The sequence below is a fragment of the Prinia subflava genome, chromosome 6, assembly GCF_021018805.1.
Source record: "Prinia subflava isolate CZ2003 ecotype Zambia chromosome 6, Cam_Psub_1.2, whole genome shotgun sequence".
Lineage (NCBI taxonomy): Eukaryota > Metazoa > Chordata > Aves > Passeriformes > Cisticolidae > Prinia > Prinia subflava.
Genome location: NC_086252.1, coordinates 36,958,690 through 36,977,907, shown reverse-complemented (window position 1 = coordinate 36,977,907; position 19,218 = coordinate 36,958,690). Strand labels below are relative to the sequence as shown.

General features: G+C 44.5%; 1 protein-coding gene across 1 annotated transcript in view; it reads right to left on the bottom strand.

Moving 5' to 3' along the window:
* ACVR2A (activin A receptor type 2A) overlaps positions 1 to 18,999 on the bottom strand; it is a 52,169-nt gene extending 33,170 nt beyond the window's left edge. Inside the window, exon 1 of the mRNA XM_063401021.1 lies at positions 17,261 to 18,999. Within this exon, the coding sequence (XP_063257091.1) occupies positions 17,261 to 17,315 (55 nt within the window). The 5' untranslated portion in view covers positions 17,316 to 18,999. The remainder of the gene's footprint in view (positions 1 to 17,260) is intronic.
* Between the last annotated feature and the right edge of the window lie 219 nt (positions 19,000 to 19,218).

Here is a 19,218-nt window from a genome sequence, read left to right as displayed (position 1 = left end):
GTCCACAATCTTATCACCTCCCAAGCAAGCAGAAACAACTTTTACTTAAAAGTCATATGCTTCGATGTGACAAGCTTTTTTAATTATCTTTAAATTAGATATTTATCACTGATTACAAAGCTGTTCTGTTCACTTTGAAATAAGCTGATGTAATTTGAAATACACTTGCAGAGCTCCCTGGACAAAGAATGGAATAAAGTATTGGTAAGGAAGCCAATTATTTTACACTGCTGGTATAGAGTAGGAATTCTCAAAATATTGAATTAAGTTCTGATTTGCTCCTCTGCATTTCATAACTCAACAGGCAGCAATAAAGTGCAAGATTTTCTGTACGGTTTTCTTTAGTTTTGGGAAATGACTTGAGAATATAAATAATCAGCTTCCTTTCCATTTTCTTTCTATAAAAAAATTTATCTGGCTCCTACATTTTAGAGGGGAATTAAAAATTGGAGAGATGGTGCATATCTACATATAGAGTATTTATGTGATAATACGTATCTTTTGATACAAAAGCAATTTATTCTTTGTTTACCTTGGTTTATTTTGCTTATATTCTGGTCCATTGTCCCTTATGATTTTGCCTATTCACTAGCAATCATTTCATTTATTTTATTAAAAGTGCCTTGCATTAATGTTTTCTCTTCTGCCAAGGTTTTCATACAATCTACCCTTCAACAAGAGCCTGGCAGAGACAAATCCACAAAAAAAAAAATCCATCATCTTACAACCCTGAAGCAACAGCTGTGAAAATTTACAGCATTATAAACCCACAGAGGCAAAGAACAAAACTGGGAATTTCTGTGCTAAACTCAGCTTCTCCAGCAGCCCCACATCCCACAGGAGAGCTCGTGAAACGCAGCAGCAAATCCAAAATTTATGAGTCTTATTCAAAAATCTCGGTGTTAAATTCCTCAGCTGAGAACAGAGTGTGCAGCCTCCCCTGCACCAGGAGTCACTGAAAATAGGGATTTTTAGGGTTTCTACTGATACCTTTCAGCTGGAGATCCCCTCTCTTTGCAGGCACTGCCGGCCACCCTGCTGCTCCTGGCTCCACTGAGATTCCCCAGTCTCTCCATGAATTTACAGATAAAAAGATGAATTCCTGGATGCCTTTTTTCCCAAATCCTCCCCAATCTGGCGGCTTTGCTGCTCCAGCTCTCAGCTGCAGCACAGAGGTTTTCCAGCAGCAAAGCCCACACTCAACAGTGGAGATTTCCCTGAATTTCTGGGGAAAAGCACCTGGGTTGTTCTCCCTGCACAGGCAGCAGCATCCTCCTGAAGCTCTGCAGCATTCCTGGAGTGCTGGAGTTCATCTCCTGAGCTATTTAAAGAATTTCCTATCTTTAGGCCTACTGACAACACTTTCCTTATTTTTTAATGTAACTTTAACCTCCCACAAAAAGCAGTTTAACAAAGGGAGACTCTGCACACCTTCTGAGACTCCTACACCTGTGGAAATTGGAATGCTTGGAGAAATACCCTCATATACCATGATTTAAATTCATTTCTTGGTGTTATTTTGTTATTTAACTGAGCACCTCATAGAGCCACACCACGGCAATCTATTTTCTGGCCAATTTTCAATTTGCTTATCTGATCAATTCCACCACGATTCTTGAAGTTAAAACAAATTACAAGTATTTGGGTTGAGCATGAAATTTAAAGTGCTGTAGAATAATGCAGAGGCTTTCTCAGAGCTTGGTTATTTATCTTCAAAACCCTGGGATTGGTTTGGGCTGCAAAACTTCAATGAGGTAAATTTGATAGAAAAACTAGAACTAGACAGCTGCCTTTAAAACAGCAAATAAAATTTAGTGTCAGTCCTAACTCCAGCTACATGAACTTCAATTTTTATTATCTCATCTCATGGAATGAACCACGTGCCCTAGAAGTAAAGTGGCTATTTAGAGACAAGGCAGGTTCTGACAGTTCTCAGTGGAAACCAGAATTCCAAAGTCCATGGATGAATCAGGGAATCTTGTGTACGTGACACAAGAAAACAACACCACAAACAAAAGCTTTAGGGCAAAAGCACTGCGCTTGCTACTACAAGATAATTTGTCTTCTAAATTTAGATAACAATTAAGAAAAATGTTATCTAGTGACCTGAAATCTGGAAGGCACTTTAGGATATGATTTTGACCTTCCTTTTCTTATTCAAGAACATATTTAAAGCCAGAACATGAATGCTGTTACTCCATTTAAAAGCCTCTTGACACTGACAAAGTAACAGCCTTAAATTTGATGATTAAAACTCCAACTTCCATGGCACTAAAAGGCTCAAGAGGGTTCCTAAACACGTTTTCCACAGGTACTGCCCGTGCCCAGAGGCAATGGGGTGAATCTCTCCTGCCTCTCAAAGATAAGAGGACAAAGATGACTGTGGATATATTGCATTAGTTTGTTTGGGAGTTTATTTATTTGCCAGACAGGTGATCTGTTAACACATCTCCAAAAACACTCCTAGGAAATTATAAGAACACCAGTGAGAGAGAAGAATGACAATTTTGAAGTTATGCTGCATGAAAGATTATAAAAAAGACATTTAAGCTACAATTCTGTCTATTAATGCCATTCTCTGATAAGCACAAATTCCCCAGCAGTGAAGTGGCTGCTTACAGTATGCAGGATTCCCTAGAAATAGCTTTCCACCCACTGCACGTGGAGGCAGGTGAGTAAGAGGCAAAGAAGGAGCTCTTCATGGAATCCACCACGGGCTAACACTTACTAAAGATCACGAATCTGGGATTTCACAGCATTTCAGAAAATCAGAGCAGCCCGGAGAACCCCGTGTTAAGCAAGGCTTGAGAAAGCAGCTATTCAAGGAGTTCTTTTACCAGTACAGAGTAAAAAAAATGAAGACATTTTTCAGACCAGGGTGTGGGAACTAGAAATTCAGAATTTTAACTTCAAAGTTATCAATGCATGAGTCTTAATACCAGGGGAAATAAAAAAACATCTGTACTGGAGCACAGGAGCACAAATCACAGAAACTAATTTTGATCTGTTTTGCTCAAGCAGCAGGGCTGATAAAGAAGCAGCAGAAGCAGAGGACTGGAGACATCAAAGCGACGGAGGAGAGCGCAGGACGCTCAGTTTGGATTAGCCCATATCCCTGCAATGTCTCAGTGTGCCTAAAGTCACCCAGAGGAGCCAGCTGAGAGCCAGCTCCACCCGATGTGCTGACAGGGGATGTTTGAGGCTGGCTGAGTGTGAGGAGAACTGAGCCATTAACCCAGCCTGGGATGGATCACACAAACTCGGAGGGACAGATTCACTCCCTGACCCCGCACAGGCTGTGCTGCTCACCCCTGCCCTCTGTGCCCGAGGATGATGCCGAGGGAAGGACCTCGCAGTCACAAGCACAGCTACAATTTAACTCTACAAAAGCACATTTAACTCTACAAAAACACATTTAACTCTGCAAAAACAGACGGAGAGCAGAGCTGAGTGAACTTTGCACGGCTCACAAGGGCTGATCCCGGCCCTTCCCCTCTGCCACACCGGGCCCAGCCCGAGGAAAACCCGGCCTAGGGAGGACAAGGACTGCTCCTGACAGAAACCCAGAGTCACAGGGACCAGGGAACCTCCAGGGCAAGGACACTGCTTTAATGTTGTCTCTGGAAAGCTCCTCAGTGCAAACTCTGAGCCTACAGCTGGAGTCCAGGAAATAAATGTGTCCAAACACACAAGTGCTGTAAAGCACAAACAGAAGGTTGGCCTAATTTTAAACTGAATTCTCCTTTTGAGGAGAATTTCGAAAGCATCGGACAGTATGAACTGTAGGGTGAACTAAAGGCTTTTGGCAGCAGTGCTCAGCAATCAGGAATTATTTGATCTGGAAGTCCCATCCAGACCCAAGTTTAATCACCTCTGAACAAACTATTCCTCCCTGAATTTGTCCATCTGTGAGATCATTTTTTATTTCCACATGTTCTGAAACACTGAGTCCTACAGTTTAATTACCATCATTAGCAGATGTACTTTTTCTGTTTAAAGTACCTTCATCAATCATTTGGGTGGATTAGATGTGAAGCAGCTGGCCAGCAGGCTGAGCAGGAAGAAAAGACAAGTTAGCAAGGTACTGAGCCCCAAAAGCATCCTGAAATGCATTTCCATGGTTATCACACAAAGGTGGGACCTTGGCATGGATTAGGATGGAGAAATTACAGGTACTTAGCAGTATCTGGGTTATTCACTTCCAATTCCCACCCTGATTTAAACCAGAATGATGCTTAAAAGGATACCCTTCAAGTTTGATGCTGGGAATTTTTAGAACAGAAAATAACTCAGCAGATTTCAAGTTGTTTATATTTAGTTAAGTTATATATGTGCTCATATGGAACCTTTATTCTTAGCTATCGAGGATAAAGAAATATCAACATCCAAAAGAATGCATTTCATTAGTAGCAAAATAAAGCCTTTCAGGTATTAAGGGGCAGAATGATGATATATTTTTATGGCTTTATTTTCTTTAAGATAGGAAATCGGTGTCACGGGGATTGCTGACTTTCTCCAGAGAAATTCCCAAGTTGTATTTGGAGTCTCTTACCCAGAGCAGTCATAAACACAAGTTTAAGGGCTTCTCCTGCCAGATGTTGTGTTTGATGGAGAAGTGCTTGTGCTCACACAGAAACAGGTGTTCCTCTTGTCACAGCTGAGGAATTCACTCAGCAATAAATCCTCCTGGCAGGCCAGCAGAACACCAAAGCTTCACAAACGCAACAAAAAAATTGATGGGAGAATTCTCATGTCTTGCCTGCTCCAGGTGTTTATCCTGTGGTAGTCAATGAGTGTTTGAACGTGAACACAAACAGTTCTATCAGTAAAATCAATAAGGAGAATTTGCCTTTGCAAAGGAGAAGAAAAATTATCAGTTTTTTTCATTTGGAGTTTTTGTTGTTTGGTTGGCTGCCTTTCCTTGTTTGTTTTTCCCCTCAGGACAATGATTACCTGCAGACACCCAGCACAGCGACAGATACTTAGTAAATCACTGGCCAAACAGCAACAATGACTCAACTTTCCGTGAAGCACCCTCCGGAGTGGTTTATTCTGCCCTATCAGGAACAAGTCCGGTGTTAGGGAGGAATCCCAGGCTTTCCTGAGCTGCCTTCCTTAAAACCCAGCCCAGCCAGAGCCTGACACCTCCCTCCACCCTGGATACAGTCCCACAGCTCAGGTGGATGAAACATTCCAGCTGCCTTAGTTTCTCCTCTTACGATGTTGATTTAACCACGGCGTTATTTATGCACAGATACCGAGGTTAGCAATGCCCTGAACTCCGGTATCCCACTTCCCTGTACAGGCACAGCAGAAACCCAGGGCTCCTGACACAGTGTGGAGCTGCCCTGAGCACCTCAGAAAGGAGCAGACCACACACACCTACTGCAAATTCCACAGAAAAGCTTTAACATTACACTCCCAGCGTCTGGATCCCAAGAATGATCAGCCTTGCTGGAGGAAAGGTGGGCAAAAAAGAAAGTAATGTACATTTAGGATTCTGCTCTCCAGTGCTGGCAGGTCACTGCAAGGCCCCTCAGCAGAAGCCACCACCTCAAGGAATGATTTTGAAAATCGGCTTTAAGTAAAAAGCAACTTGAATATCAGAGTTAACTGAAAAAGGAAGAGGATGATGGAAATAGCAGCCTGAGCCTTGGAACATTGGCTTCTCTCTTTGCTACAGGGGAGGCTGAGCTGGGAGTGACCATGGTTGGGATAATATCTCAGGTAAGATTCGTCTGTGTTTTCTGAACTCATTTGACTTCCAGTCACGCTTTATGCAAGATTTCTGAACACTGCTACTGGAGACCAATTTATCTCCATTTCAGTGCCCATGCCTGGATTTTAGCACAGAAGCTGTCCTCATATAGAATTTCAGGGAAGATTAACAGTAACACCATGTCTGAACAAAGCCCAACAACAGCCCCAGGCTGCCTTCACCCTGCAGTGTAACAAAGGTTTAGGTGTTGTCCCAAAGCCTTGGTGAACAGCTGAACTCTGGGCACCACAAACTCCAGAGCTTTTCTTCCAGAGGTGTGCCCTGCTGACTGGAAGAGATTCCTGGTTCATGGCTTTTGTCACTTCATGACTGACAAGCTTCCCCTGGCAGCTGGAAGATGCTCCTGGGATTGAGACCTCTCACAGCAGATCCTGGACAGGATTTGCTCCATGGCTGTTTGATATGCAAAATTCACCAGATCAGCCCTTGTCTGCAAATGGGATTCCTGATGCTGTGTTAAGTGTTCTGATTCAGTACCTTCAGGCATTATCAGTTAAGTTCTATATTTAAAGGACAGCCCCTACTTTCTCCTCTCATCATTTCCAGACCTGTTAGTGCTGTCTGTTCTGTCCATGGATCAGATTTTAGCACAAAGTTTTATGCCCACCTGTTCAGAATAAATTTCTAAGGACATCTGCAGCCAAAATTCGAGTAACATAAATTAGCTATTGCTAAGATGATGCTGCAGATAGCCTTTCCAAGCAGTTTTCTTAAACCTGGGATGTGACTGGATTTTACTGACCACTGTATCAGCCATTCTGTGATTGTGTCAGTCTGACTCTTTTATTTAGTTCCCACCTCATTGTTACCAGAGAACCTGTGAGATAGGAGTGAATTTTATCACCTGCTCCTTGGGATGACAGAATCACAGAACACTTTGGGTTGGAAGGGACTTTAAAGCTCATCTCATTCCATGCCCCTGCCTCGGGCAGGGACACCTCCCACTATCCCAGGCTGCTCCAGCCTGGCCTTGGAACTTCCAGGGGCAGCCACAGCTCCTCTGGGAGCCCCCAGGCTGTTCTGCCTGGAAATCTTGAGCCTAGGGTGCCGACAGAAAAACGTGATATGAAGACATTTAAAAAGCAAGGGAAGAGGAAAAAAAACCACTGTGAGAACAGGCCTGCACTGAGATACTAAGAAAAGTGCTGAAAAGGAGAAGTAAATTCTTTCTGAGGATGGAGGTTATTAAAAATGGTAATGAATTGTGCTGTTTTCCCTTTCTCACCCAACACAGGCACAGAACAGCTCCATCCACCCACACTGGGGTGGCATTTCCCTGGATAATTCACTTGCTAGGACAATGCAATCTCCCTGCCAGCCTTATTCCATCCATGCCTTTGCCTGCTCCATCATCTTTCACCCAACTCTTGCCTTTGATCCTGAGTGCAGAGAGCTCTGTGCTGTTTTCTGCAGTCATTTCTGCTGCTGTAGCAGATTGGATCAGCCCAGCCCAAACCCGAGAGGGCTGAGCCTGGAGTGAGAACCGACCTCAGCACAAAATGGGGATGTGGCTGAGGAATCAGACTCAAAGAAGAGGAACTCTGGGTCTCACTGTTCTCCCATCGGTTTTTCTTAAATATCCTACAACTAAAACAACCTTTTTGGACAAGCAGAAGGTGATTAACAGGTTTTTGAAGCTGGCTGAACTGCTGGAGGAAAAATTTAAAAATGTGGATGTTGTGAGCTTACTTCTAAAATTTTTGCATTACTGAACCTCTGTTTCAGAAGGAAGGAACAGGGAGAACAGCTCAGGTGGGCAACAGAAGCTCCCCCAGAACTCACTTTGTCAGCATGTAATATCCCAAATTCATCAAAACCAAATTCCAACACACATTTTTTACTCTTACACGTAAAGAAATGGGAACTCTATCTACCTCCCCTCTCTCATCTTCACTTTGAATAAAAGAGCTTTGAGAGGAAAATTTCTGGGATTATTACATTTCAGAGAAATATCTTTGCAAACAAGGTTCTAGAAAATTAATTTTGCTTGATTTGCCATCCATCAGAATACACTTAAGGCACTGGAGAAGTCCAGCTGCACACTGGAGCATCAGGATTTTCCACAAGGAATCCACTCTATTTCCACTGGAATAAAAGTGGGGGCTGTGCTCTCCTGGCTTCCCTGGAAGCCTCTGACCCAAAAGGACTCGATTCAGAACCTTTTCAGCTGAACAGAAAAAGAAAACTTTCACTGGAAATGCTCTTTTCATGGGTGGTTTCCCAGAGAAGCGGTAAATACTGAGTTTGGGGCAGGAATGGAAGCAAAACCATCCCATGGTTTGAAATCACCTTCTCACAAATTAATCACGGTTTCACAGCTTGGTTTTAGTACAAGCACAGCACATGAAACCCATCAAGAGCTCACTTCTGATCCCTATCAGCCCAAATGGGCCAGGTCAGAGGAGCCTGAATTTGCTGGGGTCTGTCCCAGTGGCACAAGGTGAAGTTAAATAAAATGTAGCCAAGCTATTACAATTTTTCAAAGCCATTGCAGGTAATCTGTTTGACGGGGTTTGTGTTAAATTTAATACAATTCAATTATCCCCAGTGACAACTTGCAAAACAGACCCTTTCCAAAATTTAAGATCAGAGAGTTAAAATGAAAATATTTAACCACTGGTCTTTCCTACGCTACTTTTAAAGCAGCTTTATAAACAAATGATGAAAAATAAATAACCTAATTCTTTATTAAAAGTACAGTAATTCCAACAATTGTGTGCCATTTTGCAACTTTCACAGCTTAAATGTTTTTCAGCCCTGAAACACGGACATATTTAAAGCAAACTCTCCCATCATGTAATTGCTGTGAGCTAAAGAGAACTATCTGTACCCTCTACTGACAAACACCAGCAAAAATTTCTAAAATTAACAGTTACTGCAAAGTTTAATTTTGTCTCGTATACTCAACACTGTAACTCGACAACAAAATTAAACCACTTCCCTGTTTATGTGGAAATTCCTAGAAGGAAATGGTTTTACATGCCAGAAGGTTTGATAGAATGATTGGTCATATTTAAAAATAGCTTTTAAAAACAGACCCAATTTCAACTTAAGTGCTGACATTGAAATCCAAGTATTGAAAATCCAGCTGAGAAAATGAAGACCACTCCAGTCTTCAGGCAGCATTTAAGGAATGGAGATTAGCGTTATCTAGGTGAGATAAGAGCTCTCAACCTGAAAAAATAAGGTCAGGCTGCAGTTACAAATAAAACCCACCTCTAAATCACAAACTGGTGAGGCACCAAAAGGCAGGAAGCTGCTGAAACCCAGCTCAAATCAGCTCGGTGAACAAGCAAAGAGATGTGGGGATGGAGCCAGCCTGGGATGGGACAGAGCAGCTCCTGCAGGGAACGGTCCAGAGCAGGATGAGGAGCACCACAGGGCCCTCAAGGGCTTCCCTGGGACCCTTCCTGGTTCAGCCCTTTCTGGAGGTGGTGGAGCAGTGCCAGGGGCAGGGATGGCACTGCAGGGGTGGGCACACGGGAATTTCACAGAATTCCACAAGGACAAATGTGGTGTCCTGAGCCTCGGGACACAGCACCCTCTGCACCAGTACAAGGGGGCACTGCCAGAATGGGTGCCAGCTCTGCTGAAAACAACCTGGGGGTTTGGTGGACACCACCCTGAAAAGGAATTGCAGAGAGGAAATGACCATTTCTACTCAGAGCCGTTATGCTGAAGTGACATTTCAAAAGTGACATTAAAACCAGGCAGGCAGCAGATGACAGCGGCACGGGGCCTGCATCCAAACTGCCAATGCTCATCTTAAACTGGAATCACCTTCAAATACGAAATAGATAAATTGAAGAAAAGAATTATCCAGCTACACTGAGATGACAGCTGGCCCGAGGGCTGTTCCCTGGTCCCACGCTGAGCACATCCACACCCCCCAGCAGCCCTGAGCACAGACCCTGCCCAGGGAATGCTGCCCCCAGCAGCCCTGAGCACAGACCCTGCCCAGGGAATGCTGCCCACAGCAGCCCTGAGCACAGACCCTGCCCAGGGAATGCTGCCCAGGCCCAGGGCAGGCCGTGGGGGCTGTGGGGTTGCTGTTCTCTAAGTGGGGCAGCTCCCAGTTTAACACAGGGCCGAGCTGGAAGGCAGCAAACGCTGCCAATGTTTGCACAGCACACTAATGGCACACACTCCACGCTCTCGGGCAGGAGATGAGGGAATACTGAAGTGCTGAAGCTGCAGGAATTGTGGTTCAGCCCTGCCTGTGCTGCCTCCTGGCACTGCCCTCAGACTGAGCTTTGTGTCATCTCATTAGACACCGCTTGGCACAAGCTACAACACTATCAGGGCTGCACCGGGAGCTGGGCAGGGTTTGTGTTCCCTCCGCAGCCTCACTGCACTGGGAATCCCAGAAACAGGCAAAAGAGACCAGCCACGGAACATCCAAAACATCCTTCACATCTACGATCAATCACACAAAAAATTTAAGAACTATCACTGAGTTGCCTTAGCCACTTCCATTTTTTTTTTCAGAAAAAACAAACAAACAAGAAAATCCCAAACCAAACAGAAACAAAACAAAACCCGCACATTTTGCCCTCTTAAAAAAATTTGGTATCTTACAGAAAATACACAAATCGTCTCCTAAATGTTTTTGAGCACTGTCTCCTTCCTGCATTCCTAAAAAGGATGAATGCAGCATCCAATTTTAAAAGCCAATTTTGTACAAGAACCTCTGCAATTTGTTACAAAAATGAATTGTTTTTCTTATGTGTATCCCATTTAAGGATAAAAGACACAAAGAGTTAAAGGTGTTAAATAAGTAACACAACTCTAAGCTAAACAGATTCTTATCATTTTCAAAATAATTATACAGATACTTTCTAACAGACCCTTCAGATTAAACATCTTTAGTAACTTCCCAGGTATTGGCTTTAACCATGTTCAGAATTAAACCAGCAAAACTTAACTCATTTGCTGCCATCATTAGAGAAAGTGGAAATCTTCTCAAGTGTGACAACAGCCTCATTTAGGCAAAAGCCAAAACCAGATCAGACAGCAATGCCTAAATTCTATTGTAATTACAATATACAATTTTGCTGTAAATGCAAAACACAATCTTAATTCTCTTAGCTTTAATGAGGCAGATGAATATCTCAAAGTTCAGAAAGCAAAGGAATTTGAGAAGTATTCTTTTTGGCCAAGATCTAGCATTCTTCTTCATTATCTATTCACTAACTATAGACAATGTTTCCCTCATGTAATTAAAGAGTTATAAAAGCAGAGAAATGCATCTTGGCATTTCTTACATGCCCATCACAGTTAAGAGTACATAGGGGTTTGCTTTTAATTACATTGTCATTTCAGCATTTTGTATCGAATTACCACCTAATTACAGATCCATATAAATCCTTAAAAAAAGAGAAATTATGCTTTAACAAAGTAAGGAATCTCCAAAGGTGATGTGTAGCCATTTGAATTACTTGAAGAACTTGCAGCCCTCTTGCCAACTAACAGTCCCCAACATCCCATCAGGGCCAAGCAGAGCAGTTTAATAGTTCCCAACCAGCCACCTCGGTGAGTAACTCAAGAATAACACCGAAATTAATTACACTTTTGCACTGACTGCATCCTGAGCGAAACAGATTATCCTGCACCGCTTTAACCAGAAACACCAGCACAACACAAAATTACCAAACCTTTCACAAGGTGTATTTAGAATCTGGGAATACTTAATTTCCCTTCCAAACCCAACAAAACAGGGAGCTGGCAACCCCCCAAGTGCTGCTGTTGCTGCAGTGCCTCGCTGTGGAGTCACCAGGATTTGGGGTGGCACAGCCACCGCTCAGACCTTTGCTGGCACAAACACAAGCGTGTCCCTGGCTCATTCTCTCCATAACAAAGTTGCTCCATGAAGGAATCCTGGCACGGTTCATTAGCAAAGCTCACAAAGAAAGCCCCAAGAGCACAGAGGTAAAGGTCCCCGTGCTGCTCATCCTCTGACTGCATGCCTGGAACGGGATTAATTAATCTGGGAGAACTGCGGAACAGGAGCTGGGCAAGAGAGGGACAATCTTTCACTGAAATACTTGAGAAAGAAGCTCATTTTCTGCACCCAGCTGTGGTGAGGTCAGGACCAGCAGGACCTCACACCTCCACCTCCCAGGCTGAGCTGGTCCCACCCCAGCACCACCAGCGCCGCCTCCGGCTGCTCCCGGCCGCAGGAACCAGCAGCGCTCCCACAAGAGCTCCCCTCCTTCCCAAGGGTTTTCCTAATACCTCTAGCCACACAACCGAACATTTATGTCTCCAGTTAGGGAGTGAATTGTCTGTTTTTCTTGTTTCCAGTTACACCTTTGACTAAGAAATTCTGAAGAAAACACCAGTGTTGGCTTTCCTCATCAAGAATTAAATTATTGTGAAACCATGACGATAATTATGCAATGGAAAAACCCTTCCCTGCTCTCTTTGCACCAACAACTGAAGGATTTGATGCATGTAATGTACATTTGGGATTCCTGGCCACAGAGATATGCAATGTAAACAACATAGCAGTAAATATTCATTTTCTGTGGGATTAAGCCTAAATATGCTCTGCTGTTTGGCACCGTAGTCACAAACTGTTTCTAAGAAAAACCCCTTCACCACCACACAGACAGCAAGGGAGAGAAGACAAGAGATGCCACATAAAGTCACTGGCATCCAATATCACTTCAATTCCATATGGAAATAACAGGAAATAAGATGTGCCGAATTTGAAGCACCAAGGCAACAAAAACACATTAAGATTTCATCACACGAGAACTTGGCTGTAAAATCCGTAATTTTCTTGATCTTTTTATGGAGTTTTCATTTTCAGGAACATCAGAGAGCTAACAGCTCATGGATGCTACCAAGCAGCTCAAGCAGGCATTTGCATTAAGCTGCTTTCAGTTAATTAAGTGGTGGAAATGCATCTCTCCTACACCAAGAAACCTCTTCCACAATCAGATTCCTTGTCAACCTCTCTCTTTTTACAGCCTGCAAAAACTACAAGTGGACAAGGTTGGAAGAAAAAGGTAGAATGAATAGGAATGAAAAACATGGGAGGCACTGGTATTTTTCCCCTTCCCTAGAACTAATGATATGACAAAAATTAATGTCTATGGTTAAACAGTGAAGGAAAAAAAGTATTTGTCTGTGCCCATTTGCTAATCAGCCAAAGTCATCACCTAAGGGATTTTGCCCCCAAATTCCAGAAAGGTGGGAATGGGAAAAATTTAAAAACCCATTCAAACAGTCTCTATTAAACCCTGAAAACTTTTATTTCTGCCAACAGTAACTCCCTTCTTGCAAAAAAGAGCTTTTCCCCCACATAGAACACCTGCCCCTCAACTTACACCCAGCATATGCAAACAAACTTATTGAAGCTTTTTCTTCAGCAAAACCTTGTGTGTGAAGTGTAGAGATGCAAATAAACTCATGACAGCAGCATCTCTCCGGAAACGTTTGGAAAGCAGAGTTCCACCAGAACGATGCTCACATGTTCTGATGTTGCACTAGCACAATTACAGCTCTTTTCAGAGCCCACAAGGTTTAGGGTTTGTAGCTGGTAAGTATTAACAGATTACTTAGAAATAGTTAACAGATTTTTGAGCTGGAATCATTTATAACATCAAACCCTCCATAGCTCAGTTTATGCTTGAAAACAGTATTCAATAGGTTTATTTAATGAAACAAGTCCTGCTCTCAACAGAAATATTAGGAGTGCCCAGTGGTAATACATTTAATATATAAACTCGTACACTCTGCTAAAATAAAGAAATCTTTACTTTCAAAGCAGTACTAATGCTGAAGTGGTTTATTGTCCCACAATAAAGTGAATAAAGTGATTCGAGTCCAACCACAATCACGGGCAGCTCACAGGGAACACAGCACCAGAAACCATTTCACAAACATTCCCTGACCTGTGGCAGGATTTTCAAGGGTTACCAAGTCAATCATGAAAGGATAGCAAAAAAAAAAAAAAAGACATCACACAAGTCCAATCAAAGAAAAAGTCTCATGTTCCCCCTCAATTTCTTCAGGACACCCAATCATCCAGCTTCTGAAGCCCTACCATGGAAAGCAGGTTTTGCAGTTCTCCATAGATTTTTTTTTTAGGACAGAAAAAAGATACAATTTAAAAAATAATTTCTCTGATAATAATTGCTGTGAGACAGGAGAATAATAAATTAAAAATCAGAGAATAAAACATCCTCCATGCAGTGAAAATACTACTTCAACTACTTCAAGGGTATCTTTGACATGCCAGCACCTTCAGCTAAATTACTCAAGACCTTCTGAGTGGCTTGGGAATGATCTGGCATCAGGAGAAATAAAGTGGACCAACATTTTTCTGATACACCTCCTTTTGCTTAGGTGATTTTTAGCTTGATTTTCGCTTCAGTTCTAAAAAATCCAGGTCTTGTTCGCTGTAGGAGACTGCAGAATACTTTGATGAGACCACCCAGGTGCCAGAGGCAGAGCAGGTATCTCAGAAGAGACGATGAGTTGGGAAATGAGGAGTTTATGAGTAACAAAAGGAACGATGAGATTTTAAACTAAGATAGTGGGTGAGGAAAATCCACTACTTCAGCATCTCCCACACTTTCAGCTGCACGGGGCGTATGCTTCGAAAATCTCTGAAAATGATGAAAGTGCCCATTCTCTGTTCCTGAAATGCTCTAAAGTGCAGCCCAGCAATCACAAAACACCAGAACACAGCCACACTTCCCTGGGGGAGGGGAGCACACAGATAATATCTGAAGAGAGCCTTCTTTGATGAACGAGCTTTTGCAGTCACAAGTTTTCTTGTGAAGCTCCCCTACAACCTCACCTCACCTACAGCACACGCACAGGACGCTTGTTCTGAAGTATTTTATTATTACTTCAGGATCTTCTGCTCCTTCTGAAATCAAACGTGCACACGGGTTTATCTAAGAAGTGTATTAGAGGGCACACGGAGAACCTTGACCCGGCCACTTTGTTTTCTTGTTCAGTTCATGTGCATTCATCTCAGCCTCTGGAGTTCCTACTGATGGGTGCAAACCTACACCCACTTTTATCCAAGCATCTACAAATATTTTCAAGCCTAATACCAACACAGATGCTCTTTTTCAAATATCTTAGTCAGAACGGGGAAATATTTTCACTCTCTTAACAATGATGATTAAACTCACTGGAAATTCCTGTCTATTTGCAGTACATTTACAGGATTTCGTAGTGCAGTTTACAGATAATAAAATAAATCGCTTTGAACCTAAAGAGCACTTCCACACCCACCACCCAGAAAAAAACCACAACATTTTCACCTATGAAAAGAACCCCGGTATTAATTTGCCATGTAAACGCCAGCAGAAAATAGCTGTATTTAAAAGTAAATGACCAAATACAGCAAACCGAACCCCCAATCGCTGAAAGAGCCTGTGAGGAGCTGGAGCTGCTCACCAGAGAGAGGCATCCCCACACCTGAACTCCAAGATTTTCTCAACCATTGCCAATATTCTGAAATATAGAACCTGGGCAGACTGATTTTCACACTAAAGACTGAAAAAGAAAGTTCTGGTAATCATGATGCTAGAACAAATTCATCAGGTAGGGCTTTAAACTGAAATAAGTCAGTTAAGAAACACTACTGATAAAAATGCCTGTACTTCAAGCTTAAAATCTTATATAAACTTGTAGTTCTGATCACAAACCCAACAGTTCATTGTTGAATTTATTTATTTTTAGACTTGCCTAAAATTTCCGAGCGTCTGCAGTCCTGGTGTGAGTAGAAAATAGTATAATAATTCTTAAGTACCGGAACACTTAATGTGTAATACTGGAATAACCACCAAAACAATGTCATTAACATGAGAAGCAGCCCGGATTGCAGGCAGTTTCCTGCTCATTTAGCCAAGATTAATTCTTCACAGGCAAGAAAAACATTCTTTTCACCTTACCAAGGACAACCCGAGCGAGAAACGTTAAAGAAAAGGCGTTCTTTATGGCTTAGCTGTTCTTTTCATTAAGTCTGATAGGTAATGTCAACAAAAACCACTATTCTGTGCTCTAGGCAAAAGGATCTTAGAGGTGGACGTGGAAGAGAGGCAGACACGGAGAGCAGATGGCAGCAAGTCTTTCAGAAACTGTGAGTGAGAGGGGGAGAAAAAGTTTCCCTACAAAACATATTGCAGAATGAAGAGGAACGCTGCTGAGCTGAAAAATCAGGCATTGGGAAAAGACACACTGCAAGGCAAAACCTGTCAGAAACCATGTTTTGTTTCAAAAGAATAAGAATTAAACCTCCTGAACAGCCTTCTGGCCGTCCTTAACCCCCCGAGCCGCTTCTCTGGTGAGCACGGGCAGGGTTTTTGGGTTTCTCCCTGGCAGCGCTCGCCATTTCACAGCACATTTAGCGCACACAGCGCGGATCGATAGCACTACAGACACAAGACGAGACTTATCCATTTACTAACCACAGCAAAACGGCCTCTTCAGCAAAATCCTCCAGCTCCCGAGGCTGGAAATGTAAAAGGCCTCGTTACAGGGATCTCATTACTCCCTTCTCCCGGTCACACGGGGAGCCTGAGCACTTGTCTGCGAGCTTTTAGCCTGATAAACAAGTGTAGCTTCGCACACGCTGCAAGGATGCTAAAAACCTCCACAGCACTAAATACTCGTTCCAAATGCGGGCACAGAGTGCCAGGCTGGCTTGTAAACCCGCATTAGATCCTCACACGGCTCGCAGGAGGGTTTTTGTGAGCCTGATGGAGCTCAAATGGACCAAGTTACCCAACCACTGGTTGCTGCCATAACAATTTCCCTGCTGGAGAAGCGTGGGGAAGTCCTCACACCCCCCTCGCTTCCCAGGACTCAGAGCTGGCGTTTGAACCTCAAATTCTGCTGTTTTAAAGATAAAACAGTCGATTTTTTTTCCTGCACCACAAGGCAGTGACATAACCAATAGCAAAATACAAAGGGTTACAAATGATTCTTTAGAAACGGAAAGCCCGGCTTTTCACCCCAATTCTGTTGGTACATCTCTACACGCACACACCCCTCGCCACCACCAAAGGACGAGCTCAGCCTTTCAGAGCAGCACCTATTCTGAATTAATGAGGCATTAACGAAGGTCGCTATTCACCGGCGAACAGTCCGGGGTAAGAGAGATCAAACCGAAGGAAAGAGCATTTCAGCTGGGTGATTCTTATTTAAAAGCAGCATCCCACACCGATCACTGCGCTGCCAGGTTACTCCTGTGACACTAGGTGGGTTATGTTCTCCACATTTACTCCGCACAATTGATCCCAAACCCAAGCGTGTTTCAAGTGCTCACGCTATATATTTTTAAGACTAAACACGAAAGCGGCTTCTGTCTTTACAGTCGCTGCCGTCCACAGACATCTGCCACCTCAAAAAATAAAGAAAATTCTTTTCATTCATACCGAGCCAGCCCAAGTTTTCAAGAGCTGACCCCAGAGCCCTCCGTTTAAAGTGACAAATCCAGGAACATTCACTTACCTGATGAACAAGAGATAAGAAAAACAGCGAACGCCAACTTAGTAGCAGCTCCCATTTTCCAACGCTGTTAAAACATTTAAGTGACTTTAAGTATCCAGTTTTCTGGGTCCTGCAAGCTGGGAAAATCTTCCTTCTTGCTGAACCGTTATAAAGCAATTTATAGCAACATTTCTGCAGCACGTAGTGTTCATAAAACACTAAAAATCAGGTTTGTTTAGACACTGACGACCTCCCCGCGGCTCTTTCTAGAGAGAATCCAGGTTGAGGGAGGGATAAATATATTTGGAACCGTGTCTCAAAACACACGTGTCATTTGGCTTCTGTACAAACGGTGGCAAAATTCAATTCATAAAAGTAATGCTACGAATCCACTTAAAAAAAAATAAAAAACCAAAACAAAGTAAGTCAACGATTAAGCTGCTGAGCACGACGAAGTCTCTGAGTCTCCGAGTGTTTTCCACATCAGGCGCCGTGCAGGACGATCCCTCGTGGGTGCGAGTGTCGGGGCTCGGATCGCGATCAGTCCAAGGCGATGTTGTCCCCCTTCACACCCCGCGTAGTGTTCGGGAGAAAAGCAGCTCCATTCCAGTTCCAAACCTCGGCGCGAAGAGAGCGAGTTTTTGTCAGTTTGTCGATGAAAAACTACCTTAAAAACCAGCCACCGGCTACACGTGGGTTTTCTTTAATAAATGCTGAGGGATTTAGCGTAGCCCAGGAGAGGGAAAGCGGGGAAACAACAGTCTGGGAACAAACAAACCTTCCCGGGAAGTGGTAAATCTCTAGTCCTTGGCCAGGCAGCGAGAGCAGTGCATCCCCCCGTCTTCGCCGCCCTTCTCCAGCACCAGCACTCCCGAATCCCAGCAAGATTTCCGATTCTTCTAGGAGATTTCCATCCCCTCCCCCCGCAAGAGGCTATATTTGGTATTTAAACACACAAGAGTGGCTGGGGAGGGGGTCCAAAAAAAAAAAAAATTTTAAAAAAATGCAGTATCCAGGCGCTGGGGAGGAGGGTGGTATATTCTTTGTGGCAAATCCTTGCAGAGTGCCGTGCTTCCAGGAGAACCGGGCTTCTTTGGAAGGGAGGCGGCTGTGCCTCACAGGGTGGATGGATCCGGGCTCCTCTCGCTCCTCACGGCTCCTGGATGGATCCACGCTCCTCTCCCTCCTCACGGACACATCTCCTCCTCGCCGCCCCGCCGCTGCTCACGCGGAGACTCCACAAAATCCACCCCTCCGAGCTCGATCCAGTTCTTCCCTTCTTCTTTTTTTTTTTTTTTTTCCTCTTTTTTCTTTTCCTCCTAGGAGCGAGCAGCAGGAGACGGCAGGGGCGGGGAGGCAGAGCCTTGTCCCCGCGCCTCCCACACGGCGGAGCGGGAAGCGATCCCCTCGTCACCCTCTCCCCTAACTCTGACCCCGGCTCAACTCTCCGGTCTCCCGGGCGGCGGAGGCAGCGCGGCTCAGCCCAACTTTGTCCCTCCAGCAGTGCAGCTTAGGGGCTGGCGAGGCGAAAAGGCCGAGCCGGGGGACTCTCTCCGGGCGGCGGCGGCCGTGCCTAGAGCCCGCCGAGTGTCGCTGGCAGCGCGGAACAACCCTCGGTGCCCTGCTGCCGCTGCTCCCCCGTGGTAATCTCATATCTACCCATTCACCCGTGTGGCGTGTGGAGAACCGGCCCAAGATGGCGGCGCCCGGGCGATTGTTTTTGTTTCCTCTCCGCCTCCCCCTCCTTCCCCACGGCCGCGGCTGCCGCCACGGATTGACAGCCGCTGCATCCAATTAAAATGCGGGATTCGCTGCTTAGCCCCGCCCACCCCCGCTCGCCCCTCCTATCGGCGGCGGGGCGGAGCGCGCTCCCCTACGCTGGCCCCGCCCCTCGCGGCCCGCGCGCGCCGCCTCACGGGCGCGCTCCCGCCCGCCCTTCCCGCCCCTCAGGGCGCGGCCCCTCCGGCGCCCTCGCCCCG